At 45.1% G+C, this 17743-nt stretch overlaps 1 protein-coding gene across 2 annotated transcripts in view; it reads right to left on the bottom strand.

Moving 5' to 3' along the window:
- Positions 1-17743, bottom strand: part of LAMB1 (laminin subunit beta 1) — a 68154-nt gene that overhangs the window by 37608 nt on the left and 12803 nt on the right. For both annotated transcript variants that reach the window (XM_032873393.1, XM_032873391.1), the window contains exons 6-13: positions 15927-16115; positions 15779-15842; positions 11909-12111; positions 9531-9651; positions 8347-8535; positions 7923-8102; positions 7676-7788; positions 6172-6251 (exon numbers count right to left, since the gene is read on the bottom strand). In XM_032873393.1, the coding sequence (XP_032729284.1) occupies positions 6172-6251; positions 7676-7788; positions 7923-8102; positions 8347-8535; positions 9531-9651; positions 11909-12111; positions 15779-15842; positions 15927-16115 (1139 nt within the window). The remainder of the gene's footprint in view (positions 1-6171; positions 6252-7675; positions 7789-7922; positions 8103-8346; positions 8536-9530; positions 9652-11908; positions 12112-15778; positions 15843-15926; positions 16116-17743) is intronic.

The raw sequence follows: 17743 nt of genomic DNA on the forward strand, positions 1-17743 counted from the left end.
CTGCTTGTCGCCCCTCAGGCTGACATTCCCTCAGCTCTGCTGTTTGTCAGATGTAAAGTTCTTCTGATTTGGGCCGAGACGGGACCTTCCCTGTCCTTTCTCCTTGATACCCATGTCTTACTTCATGATGTCTCTGCCCTCAGCAGCGTCCTCTCACTGTCACGGCCGCCATCACGGTCCAGCGTGTCATGCCATGCCTGTCACTCCGGCAGCCTCCACGTGGCAGTGCAGGCCTCCCACGCTCTTCTCCCCGCCGCCCCATCCATCCCGCCAGTACAGTGCTGCTGTCGGCATTTCATCAAAACCCACAACTATTTCTTCTCTGCTTTTATCAAGTCATGATGCCTCTGCCTGGTTGCCAGCAGCCTCGACAGCCCACCCTCTCAAAACCACAGCAGCGCTTTCTGCTGCCACCCTTTGCCTCCCGATGAGCCACAGTGCTCGTCGCCATCCCTTGCAAATACTGACGGAACAAACGCTGTGCCTCCTGCTGTCAGCACGCTCACATTTTAGTCCGTTGTCCATTTTCCTCTGAATCAATCCTTCCTTCCTTTGGTAACTCCATTATCTTGAAAGGATATGGGGAAAGAAAAATGGGGGGGGAATAGTCCCTGCCCCCGAGAGCTTACCATCTAACTGGGGACATAAACGGTCGAGCAACCGAGCACGACAACAAAGTGAAATGCAGCGAGTGCCAAACAGAGCCACCAGCGAAGTTCTCAGGCTGCCGGGGAACCACTGTTCACCTCCTTAGGAGACTGAGGAGCGGTCATAGAAGCCACGCTCCCAAGGTGGCAGAAGATCGTGACAGGCAGAGAGAGGACAGGAATGACAGGCGCAAAGAAGGGTCCTGGGGACTGTGAGCGGAGCTGGTCACAGACCAGGTCTTGACCATGTGCCACACTCACTCCATCTCTGGGCCTTCACCCGTCTCCCTCATCCCAGCTGGAAGGCCCTCCTGCCTCCCCGTCCCGCCTCCCAAACCTCTCTCAGCTTCCAAAAATGAAGCTCAAATCCTGCCTCCTCCCTAGAGAGAAAAGATTACAGGTAATTACCCTTCCTGTGTTCAAGTAAAAATCCTATCACATAGAAATGGTACCCTTGACAAGTTCATAGGTCCCCCACCCCAGCCCCCATACCACCAAATTTCCCTGTAACTAGATACAGATTCCAGGTACTGGATCCGAAAGGTAGAACAATGACGTATGACACAATAAGTCACACCCTGGGGCAGGCAGAATAATGGCCCCAAAGATGTCCCCATCCTTGCCCCCCAGACCTGTGGATACATTACTTCACACGGGACCAGGGGCTTTGCTGACGGGACTGAGGTTCAGGACCTTGAGATGGGGAGATTATCCAGGACTGCTCAATCTAATCTCATGATGACTTCAAAGTAGAAAAGGCAGGCAGAGAAGTGGGGCAGAGATGAGTCTTGAGGAGGATTTGACCCACTGTGGTTGGCTTTGAACATGAAAGCTATGAGTCAAGGGATGTGGGCAGCCTTTAGAAGCGGGGAAAGGCCCCTAGCTGACAGCCAGGCTATCAGGAACCTCATCCTACAACCAAAAGAAACTGAATTCTCCGGACACCTGGGTGACTCAGTGGGTTAAGCGTCTGCTTCAGCTCAGGTCATGATCTCAGGGTGTTGGGATCGAGTCCTACATTGGGTTCCTTGCTCAGCAGGGAGGCTGCTTCTCCCTCTGCCCCTACCCCCATTATGCATGTGCACATGCTCTCTCTGACAAATAAATAAAAATCTTAAAAAAAAAATAAAAAGGGAGAGACTGAATTCTGCCAATTCTGCCAATGACTCCCATGAGCAGGAAAGAGATTCCTCCGGAGGGCTTTCAGACAGAAACACAGCCCTGCCAACATCTTGATTTTATTCCAGTGAGACTGGCCATGTCTGACATACAGAACTGTAAGATAAGAAGCTTATGCTGTTTTAGGCCAGCAAATGGAGGTAATTTACTATGCCAGCAATAGAAAACTAATACAGGCCCTAATTTTTTCTCAATGGGTAAAGGCCAAGATTATGAGGAACACAGATTTCTCATAAAGGTAGAAATTAGCCACTTACTTACAAAAATTCTATTGGAAGGGAAATTCTATTCTATTTAAATAGTGGTAAGCAGAGAAAATACTATATAGTTTCAACTTTATCACTGAGACAATGGTACAAAAAAAGGGGGAAAAAACCAATCATTCATGAGAACCACACCCTGGTCAAACACTGGTATCTCTTCCCTAATTCTGATCACAAACACTGGTGCCACACTGACCAGCAGTCTGTGTCATCTGTTTTCAGGACAGTTTCCCTCCCAAGCCGACAACTAAGTAGAATACCTTCATAAATGTGTTCTATGCATCTCTCTCTATCCAGCCTTCCCAGGAATTAACAACGGGCGATATACCATTACTGTTCAATGCACTGATGAAAATACGGAGTAACTTCTGCTCTGGTACCCAAGTATAATAAATTTCATTTATTGAGCACCTATAAAGCCACATTGCTGAGCACGAACAGAAATGCAAAAACAAGGAAGACACAATCCCTGTCCAGAGACCTTTTAAGAGACTAACAGGGATAATACAGAGCAGAATGAAGTAAGTCCTAAAAGAGATGCTGAAGGAAAGGGCTGTTGAAACCTCGAGGGGGGCTGGGGACTTCAGTCCAGAAAGTAGGAACCTTCGACAGAGCGGTGGGCTTCCAGCCAGACTCCAGAGTTCTAAATTTAATGGATGCAGTAATTTTGAAGGATGCTATAAACTTGTTTATAGTTTTCAAACATTTACAAGTATCTTGCAACAATTCTAATTAATTTATTCAAATAGGTTACCTACTCGTCAAAGATTCAGGAGCCTGGTGTAAGTCACATTATTTAAATCAGGGCTTACTTCTCTAAAAATATTCGAAAATTCAGATTACCTGTCAACATAATAGACACGGAATTACTGAAGTCTTATTCTACAAAAAGCCATTCAGCTCATTATACAAAATGTTCTCTAACTTCTTCCACTTTACATGGTTCTGACATTAAATTATGTCTCTGGCCAAAGTACTTAAGGATTGTCTGGGATCACAGCTAGAGACTGCTGCTCCCATTCAGAGTGCATGTTTTGTTTTTACAACGTAGAGATCTTCCTCCAATTCTTTTACTTGATCAACATTTCCTCCATACCTACTATGTACACGAGGCAAAACAAAGGAATATCATCAGGTAGAAGATATCTGGGCATGGCTGCAACGAATCAGTCATTCAGCAAGTCTCTCCTACGTGCCCACTGAGCACCAAGCCTTCTCCTAGGAGACCCAGAGCTTGAAGCCTTGGTTAGAACCTCTATTATGCTATGGGATTCCTAGAGAAGGTCCTTGTGGGGGAGAACTGAATAGGATCTCTACCAAACACTGCAGAGTCACGGCACTAGAGAATTCTGTTAAGGCTCATTCTTTTTCCCATCAGTGATGCCAAAAGATTGGGCATCTCATCAGTCATGCTAGGAAGATCAAATTCCCTGTAAAATCTTCACTAAAATGTTTTACTTCGCAAACCCTCTTGATTAGCACACTCTGATTTCTATAAGTTCTTGCAGGAGACACGAGGGACAGCCCAGGGGCTCTGTGTGGGTGGATTTAAAGACAGGAAGCACGTGTGGAATAGGGAAACCAAGGAAGGGGTGTGAGGAACAGAATCCACTTATAGTAAAGGTACGTAAGACACTCCTGAGCTCATGACATGAGAACCGTGTATGCCCCTTTCATCTACTCAAGGATTTTAGGAACGATGCCAGTTTTGCATCCAGCAAGCAATGACTGAAGGAAGCAGCAGGTGCTCAGGAGCAACGAAGGAAATAAGGAGAGGGGACTGCAGAAGCAGACAGCAGCTTGTCTTCCCTGCTTTTATGGAATTGTCCTTGCGTCCTCCCCTCTGAAGGTTTTCTAAGAACAGAAATTCACCCTGGAGTTCCAGATCTACACGCTGTACCGAGTACCGCAGCATCCGGAATGGAACAAACCCAAATACGGGAGGCCAGAGAAGACGTTCTTGCTGCCTAAATTCCTGTTCCTTCCCAGCAGATTGCTACGGTGTTGGGAAATAATCTTGGGAGAGTCGGGTTTTTTAGTACATGGATCCTGCTTAATGAATTCAGCTCGCTGTCTCAGGGGAGAGTCAGGCCACAAGGAAACATCTGCCTATCCCCTCAGCAGTCACTTACACTCTCTACCAGATGTTCGCAGTCTGACCCAGTTACAAACAGAGACCGAAATGCTCTTTGACTCAGGGGTGGTTAATTTCACGCCCACAAACCTAACATCGTTGCCAAATGTGCATCGGGATTGATCTCTGGTAGAGCCTCACGTCTCATCTCTTCAAGGGACACCAACGTGTTTCAATAATGAAAAACGATTACATGCAATTTTCACCAATAGACTTAGAAGTTGAAAAAGAAAATAAAAACCAGAAAGAAGAAGAAAATGAAAAGATTCTTAACACAAATCAAAATGGAGTTCATTTTCCAACCTTTTTTCAAAAAGATTTATTTATTTATTTATTTGAGAGCGAGAGAGAGCGTGAGCATGATCGGGGGTGGGGGAGAGAAGAGGGAGAAGCAGGCTCCCCACTGAGCAGGGAGCCCAAAGTGGGGCTCGATCCCAGAACCCCAGGATCATGACCTGAACCGAAGGTAGACACCTAACCAACTGAGCCACCCAGGTGCCCCTCTTTTTTTTTTTTTTATTTTTTAGTAATTTATTTCTTTGAGTAGACTCCACCCAGCCTGGGGCTCAGACTCATGACCCTGAGATCAAGAGTCACCCACTCCACTGACTGAGCCAGCCAGGCGCCCCTCACTTTCCATCTTTAAGATTGGTGAAAAACAAAACGAGTTTACCAACCGCTGGTGGGGTCGGAAAGGAAGGTGCTTTGGTAACCAGGTGGTAGGAAAATAAACTAGCACCATCTGTTCGGAGAATAATCTGGAAACCTCTATAAAAATCAAAAGTGCGCATGTATTTTGACTCAGCGGTTCCATCCTAGGAGCCTCATCTACACGAAAAATAGGAAATAAATTGTGGCACTTCCACACGATGGGATATCAAAAAAAAGAGAGAGAGAGAGAGAGAGGTCGACGAACACATGCTATTAAAAAGAAAGGGGCCCGTGAATATACGTTGACATGAAAAACGATCCCCGGCTAAAAAAGCAAGCCGCGGAATAGTGCACATAGGGGGAGGACTTTGTGTTTCCAAAATTGCCAGTAAAGTCAAGTGGGAAATCACGGGCTTTTTTGTGTTTGTACTTGTCTGATTTTTTTTTTAACCTTATTTGTTATTTAAAAAGACGAGGAAAGGAATTATAATTTTCAATAGGTATTTTGAGAGCTATTATTAATTTCTAGAACTTGAGAAGCTGCTAACGGTGGCCCTTGTAGTTGTGGATCCTGGGGGGAGAAAGGGCAAGCTACCTGTCTTACCCATTGGGATTTTTTAAAAAAATATTTATTTATTTGACAGAGAGAGAGAGAGAGAGTGAGCACACGAGCAGGGAGAAGGGGACAGAGGGAGAAGCAGACTCCCCACTGAGCAGGGAGCCTATTGCAGGACTCGATCCCAGGACCCCGGGATCATGACCTCAGCCCAAAGCTGATGCTTAGCCATCTGAGCTAGTCAGACACCCAGGTTGTTGTTTTTTTTTTTTAAGATTTTTTTTTTTTTTTAATTTGACACAGAGAGATCACAAGTAGGCAGAGAGGCAGGCAGAGAGAGAGAGGGAAGCAGGCTCCCTGCTGAGCAGAGAGCCCAATGTGGGACTCAATCCCAGGACCCTGAGATCATGACCTGAGCCGAAGGCATGGCTTAACCCACTGAGCCACCCAGGTGCCCCAGGATTTTTTTTTTTAATGGGCATACGTTGTTTCCATACTTTAAAAAATACCATAAAGTCCAACAGTATTAAAAACCAAGAAACAGAAACATACTTTGAGTCTTCAAAGCAAACTCTTGGAATGACTAAATCTTTGAAAACATTAAGACCCCAGGTAAACTAAAGGTGCCTATACTTTGCACCTCTTCTGCAGAGACACTGGCTGTCATACTACTCCCAGAGATGGGGACAGCTCTCTGAGGGGACTGAGCGCAAACAAGAGTGTACATGTGGCTTCACTCACCTATTGTTTAAGGCCCCTCCAAGGTCACAGTCGCAAGGTCGACATCCATCCAAGTCGTTGCTTAAGCCCCAGTGCTCTGGCTGCACAAGAGAAGATTTAACGTCTGAAGGTTGGTTCCTGTCATTACACAACAGCCTCAACAAGAAACAAGTTATGGCGTGTCTTGCTCGTTCCACCAAATGCTCTTTCGTGCCATGCAAACGGAAAGCCTTCAAGAGGAACGAGCATGAGTGTTCTGAGCTAAAACTCAGGCTGCGGGTCACTGGGGTCATAAACACCCAACTCCAGATCAGAGCAGTTTCTGCCCCGAGCAAACAGCCTTCCTCCAAGAGGAAACAGGAGCAAATAGCTAAGAAGCCAATTTTCCTCTTTAAAAGTACTGTGGGGTTAGAGAGTTTTGGCAAATATCTGGCCAGCCTTTACATTTTCCCTGAGTTCAGCCCGTCAGATACTCCGTGAGCCAAGCTCTTGAAAGGATTATCTACATCCAAACAGCATAAAGCAAGTATTTTCACCAGTGAAAGGTGAGGAGATCACTGAATCCTGAGTCCAGTGCAGATGGAAAGAAAAAGAAAAAGGACAGAATCTACACAAGGGAGAGGAAATCGACAAATACAATTTCCTAAAGAGTAGATAAAGGCCAGGCTTCCAGAAACTGATGTTATACATGCAAATACGCATATATACAGCTCATAAACATAATTTGAGGTCAGTGGACCCCCCCTCACAAATTATAAAGGAAATCACAAGAATGTTATAAAAGATATGGGGTGATTTCAAAATTATTCTTGTAATCACTCTACCCGGAATCACTACAGTGAACTTTGTGGAGTATTTCCTTCCAGATTTTGTTTTTCTTGATGCCATTTTTTCCTGCACAATCAAGATACTACTCACATCCTGTGGGGTTTGTTTTTTTTTTTAGCACCAGCATAAGCATTTCCTCATGCTATTGTCATTTACAAAGGCAACAAAATATCACAATGTACAGAAGCCCCCCAGTTTACTTCACTATTTTCCCCACTGTTGCTTCTAAATTTTTTGGCTATGATTAGTATGAGATGCGATGAGTCTTCTGGTGATTACATCTCTGTCCAATTTTCTGCTTATTTCATTAGGAAAGATTCCCAGAAGTGGGATTACTGGGTCAAAGGGTATGCACATTTCTACAGGCTACTGATAACATACTTCCAAAATGCTTTTCTTGCCAAGTACGAACCAACATGCATTTCCATCAGCAACTTGGAGGACCAGCCCCACATTATGTCCTTACAGTTCGCAATCCCATTTTTAAAAACTTGTTAATTTCGACTATGAAAGTGGTATTTCACTGTGGTTTTATTTTTCAATTCGATGGTGAGCATCTTGCCAAAATCATGGGTAATTTTTTTGTGCATTGTTTGTATCTTCTAATATTTACATAGAAGAGGGACGGCAGACTCTAAAACAGCGAACCAGGTCCCATGCACAAACCACCCACCCCATGTAATTAGGATTCACCTACCAGACACTGGTCACAATGCTGTCCTGTCACAAGACGCTTACAGTAGCAGTAACCTGTCTCAGAATCACAAGGATTCCCGCCAGGAATCGTTCCCAGAGGATTGCAAGCACAAGCTTTCGTAGAGATAAAATGAAGTAAAGAAACACAAACCGAGTGAGTGCCAAGGGGTAGTATGGATTTAGAACTGTGCAGTAAAATGGGCATTACATCTACCAGAACTCCCAGACTTTTTCACAAACGTACTTACATGTACAACCGAACGGGTCTTCAGCACTTAAGCCGTAGAAGCCTTCTTTGCAAATTTCACAGTGTTCTCCCTCCACATGTAATTTACACCGGCACTGACCAGCAATGAGTCCAGTGGAAAAATCCGTGTGACTGTCACAGATTCCCCCATTCTGAGATCCAGCTGGGTTACAGCTGCATCCTGAGAAGAACAAAGGGGACCAGGTAACAATAAATGTGTTGGTACCAACACGTGTGTTCCCGTGGACCCTCTACATGTCACAGAAATAGACTAAAGAAGGCAAGACTGCTTCAGCAGGCTACCCCACAATTAAAATAAAGCGGAGTCTGATGCTCACACCAAGAGTCCCAGGAGAAGGATGGTGACCGCCCCCACCCCGGCTCTCCAAACTGAGAAGTCCTATGTCACGCCCTTCCCCACGTACGTTCACAGAGGTTGGGGTCTCGGACGTCTCTCTCCGGGTGCTGGAAGTAAAACGGCTTGCACTGCTCACAGTTGCGTCCCATCGTGTTGTGCTGGCAGTCGTCACACACCCCTCCGGTGACGTTTCCAGTGGCCAAGTACACCGCCATGTCAAAGTGGCATGAGCCCGAATGCTCGTTGCAGTTACACTCTGCGCGACAAGACCCACGTCAAGAAAAGCCTTGAAGTAGACTTACCAATGGAGGATGGGCTTGCTGGGAAGAAGATCGTTCTGGAAACTAGGGGTGAATTCAGGCAAAATGACAATGAACAATCAGGCACCGGTGGGGAAGGGCGTGTCCACCTGGTGAGCTGGAAACCTTCCGAGCGTAAGCTTTCTGAAACATGAATCTGACCTCTTTGGAAGAGAATGGGCTAAAAGGTAAAAACCTTCGGGGAGAGTCCCCTTGGTGGCTTTTCAACAGAAGACTGCGACCAGGCAGAGGATGCCTGTGGGTCCCTCTCAGGGGTAGAACTGGAACGCATCACCCCAGAGGATCTCCGAGGCGCTGCTTCTTGGGAAAGCCTGTTTGGGCTGCCAGCTTTAAGGAACGGGGTGTGAAGGCCTGCTTCCCTTCTCCCCATTCCCACCAGTACCGACCAGGCTCTTCAGTGAGAATAAAGGTTAGCCAAATGCACGCTGACCCTCTGCCAGACCCGCAGGCAGTCCCCTTGGTCCAACCCTGCTTTAATATCATGTCACTCTCTGCTCAGCGACCTGCATGGGCGCTGGTCTTCCCAAAATGAAGCTTAACTCAACTTGGCCCTCCTGGGACTCTACACCCTGGCCTCCTCTGCCTCCCCATGCAACACGACCTCCCATAGGGAGGGGCCGTTTCGCATCAGTGACCCATCCTCAGTGCCTAGCAGAGAAGTGCCCGCCACACGCCGGCTGAATTAAACCTCGGAATCATTTCCCCCGTGTAGACTCTGTGTTGGTCGCAAGAACATCCTTGGGGCCTTGTGCTCTGTGCTGTTCTTATCTGAACTCCGTCCCCCTTCCCCACCCCCTTCCCTCCTTCCTGTCCCCCCACCCCCTCTTTCTTCTTCTTACCTAAACCATCTCAGCTATCAAAAAAGGCTGCTGGGTTGTACTTACTAGCAGGGGTCTGAGTGGATGCAAACTGCCTTCTGACGGAGACTTACTTTTGCAGGCATTGCTGTTTCGACCTTCAGCGGGTCTCCAGGGTAAGTCGTGGTAGAAATCCATGCACTGTTCACAGTTCAAGCCCTTGGTGTTATGCCTGCACATGCAGTGCCCGTGAACCTTGGAAGTCAGAAAAATGGGAAAGGGCAAAGTAAGAGACAGACAGGGGGCCAGATTTTCTCCACAACTGATGGGAGACAGAAACCCCTTTTCCTACTAATCGTCATCTCCAGCTCACCACAGTGAAGATTTGTTTTTATTTTATCCCTTTCCAGTGGGTTCTGTCTTTCTGATGGCTCCAACTCCATCTCTAGGAACACAGTAATGTTCCTATTATACAATAGACATTCAAGAAATAGTTTATCAAAGTATCGATGAAATGAACCCAGGTGAACAACATCAGTCACTTAAGAATTAAAAAGTAAATAAAACCTAGTTGCTTTTTTTTTTTTTAATCTATGCCCAAAAGAAACCTATTTTAAGAGAAATCAACAGAAGTTACACTGCATAACTAAATGTACAAACGCTGTCTGGAAAACGACTCACATTATTGCAAGGTTTATGGCTGTGCCACATAGAAGAATGGTTTTTTTGCTTCTTCTGTTTTGATTTTGACTCCCAGCACCGCACTTCATTGTTTTTCCAAATCAAAACGAGATTCAGAATATTAATCACTTACTACGTTCACACTTAACTTTTTGTCTTTAAGAAAGGAAACATAAAATCTCAGGGAAAAAAAAAAAAAACAAATTATTTTGCGGGATGGAGGGCCCAGGATATGCTCGTTGGCACTGTGTCTCCTGCAAGCTCTGCCTAAGCCCGAGGCACATAAAAGATAAATGCTTTCAATCTATCAAATACCCGTGTGCACGGGCACCTCATCTAAACACTAGTTTCTATAGAATGGAATTCAGGAACAGGACAGACAGGTCTGCCCTGGACTCACCTTGACAGGAGCGCCAGTGAGCAAGAGAGTAAAATCATCTCCTGACAAGCTGGTTTTACAAAGAACCCAAAAAAAACAAAAACAAAAAACCAAAAAAAGCAAACAAACAAAAAAACAAAAAACCAGTCCCAAAGCACATACCACAGCGCTCTAGAGTGTCCGAATCAACAGTACACAGTGCTGAGACCCCTGAGAGTAACAAGACTACAGGACAGGAACAATGCGCCAGATTTGTTATGCTGAACACTAAACACTGCGTACCTAGCATTCTCTGAAAGATGTAGCAACGAGATTACAAGGCTGTGTCCACCCTTTAGGCTCTGCTAAAAATGCAACTTTATCTACAGGGCAAGTACTCTAAGTGGAGCAAATAGAGAGCAGAAGTTTCAGCCGGTTGAATGCACGAATCCTGGGCCGTCCCAGATGAGGACTAACAATCTTGGGAAAGCAAACAGCAAGTAAGGCAGGCACAATCTTCATCAAGGGAGGCCCAGAGTCTAATAACAGAAGGAACCCTGGGGCAGAGTCAGGAGAGCTAGACATGAAATTTCCATCTGCCGCTGACTTAGGGCCCTCTGGTGAGCTGTTTAATCCCTGTTCCATTCTAATAAGGATAGCTGGTGGAGTAAATCCACTTAGCTCTGAAATCCCACGGGTCTGTAAGAATTACCAGTTCACTTCGAAATGGGTAAAATACCCTAACTTTATCCATTTGGCAAATCACCCAAATCCCCAATTTTTAGAAGTACATGATTGACAACAAAGCATAAAAGTGGGGAAAGAATGAAACGAATAGAAGCATATAAAGAAACAAAGCCCACTGGGTTCTTAAGTCATGTTCTGCGGTTCTGGGTTCAGATGTCCTGGTTCTCTGGGCTGAGGTCATTTTATGCTTGTGGTGCCTGATCTTCCCTAAAGGAAAGGAAGATGTGATGGCTATTGAGAAAACCTCTTAATCTTTATTGGATTGGCTTGAAAAAAAAGATCTACTGTAGCAGTAGCTTGTTGCAACAATTTCCAAAATTTAATTCTTTGTCTCTGACATGAATAGTCCCAGAAAGTTAGCAAAGAGAAAACCATCCGCCAACCACCAGTTAGGCAGAAAGAGCTAAACGTCAGTCTGGAAAAATAAAACCCCAAGAAACTGTGAAAGGTTTAAGGTAAAACTAGCTTCAAATTGCTTTTTGGGATCATCTGTCCAAAGGAGAAAGCCTGGGGTGCCTGGGTGGCTCAGTCAGTGAGGTGTCTGCCTTCGGCTCAGGGTCCTGGGATCCTGGGGTCCTGGGATCGAGTCCCACGCCGGGCTCCCTGCTGAGCAGGGAGTCTCCTTCTCCCTTTCCCTCTGTGATCTCCACCTCTCTTTCTCAAATAAATAAATGAAATCTTAAAAAAATAAAATAAAGGAGGAAGCCCCCCAGAGTGCTTGCTTACCATTCCCTCTACTTCCTCATTCACTCCGTCCACAGGTGCACATTCGCTGGCATGGCCGTAGCAGAAGCAATTTCCTCGAACCACCATATCATACACTGCATAGTAATACTTCTCTCTGATTTCCATTCTGGAATCCAAAAGGTTATCGCCCAAAGTGTGTAGCTTCACAAACTTGATTCTCAAGTTGGTGATTTTTAAGAGATCTACGAGGGTCACCAAGAAGAGGGAAAGTCTGATCAAATAAGCAAGACATCTTTTGCAATGATACAACATCTCTTTATAGACAGGCACGACAAATAAAAATCATCCCCTTGTACGGTCTCGAGGGCCGTGCTAGTAAAGCTTGACATCATGGGACAGTCTCTGGAAGAAGGAAGGGCTGTTCCCTCTTCACCAGTTTAGAAAGAACATCAGACCATTTCAGGAAAAAGCACAAAGGCAGAGAAATTTAAGAACATGGTGGCACGGCAGCCAGAAACCTCTAGCACACCTGAATGATTGCGATGCCATTCAGTGTCACAGCAATGAGCGTCAGCTCAAACCCAGAGGAGTCCATGCAGGTGGGAAAGGGTTTATCAACACACTCCAATTCTCTTATTACAAGATAGCTAGGATGGAATATTCTCGTGTTCATTTTGGGAGGAAATAAAGTATATCTGAAGTTTCCCACCACATAGATGAAATCCAAGTTGCTAAAATAGATTTAACACTGCAGAAGACCCGCGTTCCAGGGACAGAAGATCTCCACCACATTCTGACCCAACATCACAGTCTCCCACTTTTTTGTCCCATTCGTCATCCATAGCGTGACATAAGGATAAAGGATCTCAGTATCAGGAGGTTGGGGCAAGTTGTTTTATCCAAAGGAATAAGTTACTTGCAGATCAATTTCTCTTATCTTTTCTTCTTGCTCCTGGGCCTACAGATCTATGCTTATTACAGATGTGGGGCTACCAATTATATTGTAGAGTAACTTGATAAACCAAAAGCCATTCATTCTTCTCCAGCAGCGTTTCCATCAATGGCTAAGCTGCTCTTGCTGAAGTGGATCTGGAAAGACTCATCAGTCCATCAGTCCTCCCCTGTGTAGCCTGAAATTGTCCCTAAGCTTTACTCTCACTGGTGCTGACACATTCTCATTTGCCCCACAGGACAAGGGGCTGGCACAGGGCATCAGAGACTCGCGAAGCCCGAATACAATTTTAACGACTTGTAATACATGCGCAGCCTACAATGAAGACTATAGAAACAGCTGTGGGTTGAAAGGGACAGTCCATGAGTCCCTGCATTGAACTTAGGCTCTTTGTAAAATCAAAAACAGAACAGAGAAAGCGTGGTACAACTTAGCTGGCTGGAATGTGTGAATGCCAACATTTCCTCCCACACACAGAATGAAGACAAGTATCTACTGACAAGAGGCCTGACAACAAAGCTGCAGAACGGCCGGAGTGTTTAGGAGCCCCTGAACCGATCTTTGTGGAAGCCCACGGAAGAGCAAATATGTCCCTTCTCCGCTCTCCCAGCACAGTTACCAACAGCCAAGCATTGTACATGGACCTCCTGGCATGGGCAAGACTCGCTTTTGAAGTGAGGCCCCAGGTCTCAACAACAGGACCAACCAAAGAGACTTTCCTTGTTCCATAGAGTACAAAGGCGATGGAGGGCATCAGCAGTTAAAACGGGTAGCTCTCGAACACAGGCAAGATTTTCTGAGGCCATTCAAGTTCTGCAAATGTCGTCCAAGAAGGAGCGGACCGTGAGTCCTTGTAGGACGCCACAGGGTGTGTGTCGCGGACACCATGTGGACGTTTCTCACAACCGGGTTTTGAGAGCAGGGAGGGGACGCCTCCCAGAGCTCACTCAGAAATGGCACAGGGCTGGATGTGCCATAAATATTTGTTTTGTAATAGAATGAACAAGCAAATTACAGACCAGAGACGGTCTGGGCCGCATGTAAAATTAATTTAAGTGGGGAAACAACCCTTTTCTGGCAACATTTCCTGGACGTTTTCCATTCTACTCTTGCATGCTTCGTGCTGGGAGGCTCTATGGTGCCTTGGGTTCAACTAGGGCCGTCTGCAGCTGGGTACGATCAGCGGAATCAGCCTTTCCTCTCTTCAGTGGCCTACGACTTAGTAGCTGGAGAGGGAATCTCAATCCCTCACTCTGAGGTATGGGGACCAGGTCCACGCAAGACCCAGGCCACGGCTAATGGCAACATGAAAAGCAGCAGCTGCTTCAATTCACTGACTATTTTCTGTGGGTCAGGCACGTCGGAAGGTCGTTTCTAGAACTCATTTTCCCTCCATAATGATGTTCAAGTCAATATTACTATATGTACGTACAGTTGAAAAAACAGATTCTAAAAAAAACCAGGTTTAAGCAGATTACTTGCCTCAGGTCCCAGAACTGTGATCTCCTGGAACTGGGATTGAAACCCAGGGCTGCCAGACTCCAAACCCCCTTCTTCTAATTAGCGCATATTTTGCCTTCCAAGATGATCAAAATGTAATTCTGTAATGACTGAAGCATGGTTGCTACATGCTAGAAAGCTTCCAAATTTAGATTTAGAATCATAACTTATGGGTTCAGGATCTGACTGTCCCCTTATGCACAGTATTCCAACTCTCTAAGCCTCAGTTTACTCATCTGTTAAATGGAAATACAAGCATTCCGAGCACGGCTAACACTGGATTTCCCCCCAGTACTCCTTCTTCTTTCCTTCCTTTGACAAGAAAAGCCTCTAGCGAGAGTGTGAGAGGGCACACGGCCACCTTGCTAGAGGTTTCCCAGTGTGTCTTGAGGTTGGCCACATGACTAAATTTGGCCAGTGGGACGTGAGCAGCTCCCATGTCATCTGCCCTTCGCTGCCTCCCACCCCATAGGTTGGGACCAGCTCCAACCATGCTCGGAGTAAAGACTAGGAGACAGAAGGAACCTGGCTGCTCTAGTGGCTAGGGTTGCCAGATGTAGCAATAAGAATAGAAGTTGTTCAGTTACATTTGAATCTCAGATAAGCAATATTTTGGTCAGTAAAGTCTGTCTTAAATATGACATGGGACATAGTCACACCAACCGTAAATATTGCATGGGATGTCCTTGTACTAGTCACTAATATTCCATGGGATATAATTATACTAAAAAAACAACTTGCTATTTACCTCCAATTCAGATTTAACTGGGTGTCAGCCTTTATTTTACGTGGTAATCCTACATGTAGCAGATGAGCTACCGTTCTTCTCTGGAAAGCCCTCTGGATGATTTCGTAAGAGAGAAATCAACTTCTATTTTATTCAAGCCACTGTATGTTTGGGGACACTCTGTTACAACAGCTTAATCTGTACCCTAATTTATGTATATATATATTATATAATATATACAAATTATATATAACATACATAATATATAACATATATAACTTATTATATAGGTTATATATTATATATAACATATATAAGTTATATATGTTATATGACTTACATATGTTATAATATATAATACATAAGTAATATATAATAAATTATGACTTACATAATATGCAAGTTGTATATTATATGGCATATTTATATATATATATATTTATATACATATATATTATACTGAGCAATAAAATAAGGTATTACAACCTGCATAATTGTTTCAGTACTTACAACTTAAATGTTTTACTCTAATCAAAATGTGTTCCCCATCGGGGAGGACTTTGATTCCTGCCAATTTCAAGGGCCTCTGATTGGGTATTGTGGAGATAAAAGGAAACAAAGAGGGTAGATTCTGCACTGAATGCTTAGATTTGGGGTAGCAGTGTTCTGGCTAGGAGTTCTTCCATGATTGCTGTTTTCCATCAAAGCTTTTATTCGAAAACAAGCTTACTCTGTATCCTTGGACTGTAAGGGTCTTCTATTCTGAAAGCAGGATCTAAAGCACGAAATATCACCTAAAAATAGATACAAGAGTAATGGGTATTTTTGCCATGATCAAAAAGGATTTGTAGAATGTAAAACAAGAAAAGCAAACAAACCTCTCCTTCGGTTGAGGGTTCAATGTCGGAATAGCGGGAATCACAGATTATATCATCCACTTTCTTCATGGGCCCGGTGGAGATGCCTGGAAATGAGCTCTCGCAGTCATAGGCAAAGTATCTGTACACGCCCCAGGTTCTCCCGAAGTCGGACGATCGTTCTATCAGCATAGCGGCCGGACGGAATGTCTAAAGGCGAGGAAGAGAAGGCTCGTTTGATGTTTTCTATTGGTGATCTGTACTTTTTCTTTTTTTTTTTAAACTCAGATGAACCTATCACTCAGCTGCTCGCCATAAACCCTGCCGGCGTGTGGTTGGTATCTAGGACTGTGGCAGGATTTCAGAAACTTCAGGCCGGTGCACGGAGGGTCCTCTCGCTGGCAAGTGTCGAGCCCTGAAACGCTGCATTTCCTCCCACCCTAACAGAGATCAGTCAGCTGCTTCTCTTTAGAAGCTGACATAAGCGGGACTTAATAGCTAACATTCTTTGGATGAGTCGGTGCACCCATCACAGGACTGGTCAGGTTGCCCGCTTGCTCGGTTCACTTGTGTAATCATTTGACAGCTGGGCACTGACCGCCGCTCGGTACAGACCGTGGTCTGCAGGCTGCAGACGGGCTCAGGAAGAACATTCATTACATCATTCAGGATACAAAACATCACAGCAGAGTCTCTTACAGTGTGCTCTGGGAGGCCAAGAGGAAGCAAAGACTAACTCGAGAAGCTGCAGAATCCTTCGATTCCCCTCCTAGCTACTCCACTGCCCAAAGAACCAAAAATGGGGACTCAGATACTCGGATGAGAATGTTCATGGCGGCATAGTTCACAATGGCCCAAAGGCAGAAACCAGCCAAGGACCCATCAAAGACCAATGGATAAACCAAACACAGCATAGACACACAAGAGAATGTTATTCAGCCATAAAAAAGAAATTCAGATAATTCCTACATCATGGATAAACCCCAAAAACATTCTACTCAGTGAAAGAAGCCAGGCACAAAAGGACAGATCCTGTAGGATTCCACAGACAGGAAAGGTCTTGAATTGGCAAGTCCGCAGAGACGGGAAGTAAATTAGAGGTTTCCAGGGGCTGGGGGGAGGGGGCAATGGGGAGTTATTGCTTTGTGTGTAGAGTTTATATTTGGGGTGATGAAAAAGTTCTGGAAATAGAGAGTGGTGATGGTGGTACAACATTGGGAAGCCATCTAATGGTACTGAATTGTATACTTAAAAAGGTTTAAAATGGCAAATCTTATGGATATTTTCACACACACACACACACACACACACACACACACACGCTCTCTCTGAATGCTTCAGAGAGAAGATGGCCTCGAACTGGATCCTGGAAGGGTGAGTGTCTTCCAGGCAGTGGGCGGAGGGGCTGCAGGCGGCAGAAGATCTTGACTAGGACAGGGGAGGAAGGAACTTGCTGGCCATGTGCAGGCCTTGCCTTTACCTTTATGCCGCAAAAAGGGAGCACCAAAAGACTGGACTAGACAGAATGAAATGATCAAGTTGTACTTTAGAAAAATCATCCTGGGGACACCTGGGTGGCTCAGTCGGTTAAACATCTGCCATCAACTCAGGTCATTATCTTGGGGTCATGGGATCGAGTCCCACATCAGGCTCCCTGCTCAGTGGGGAGCCTACTTCTTCCACCCTCTCTGTCTGCCATTGCCCCTGCTTGTGTGCACGCGCACTCTCTAATAAATAAATAAAATCTTTTAAAAAAAGGAAAAAAGAAAAATCATCCTGGGGCACAATTATTGGACACAGAAAAACAAGAAACAAAAGAAACCAAGAGACAAGGAAAC

Source organism: Lontra canadensis, unplaced genomic scaffold (assembly GCF_010015895.1).
Source record: "Lontra canadensis isolate GAN:19392208 unplaced genomic scaffold, GSC_riverotter_1.0 scaffold48, whole genome shotgun sequence".
Lineage (NCBI taxonomy): Eukaryota > Metazoa > Chordata > Mammalia > Carnivora > Mustelidae > Lontra > Lontra canadensis.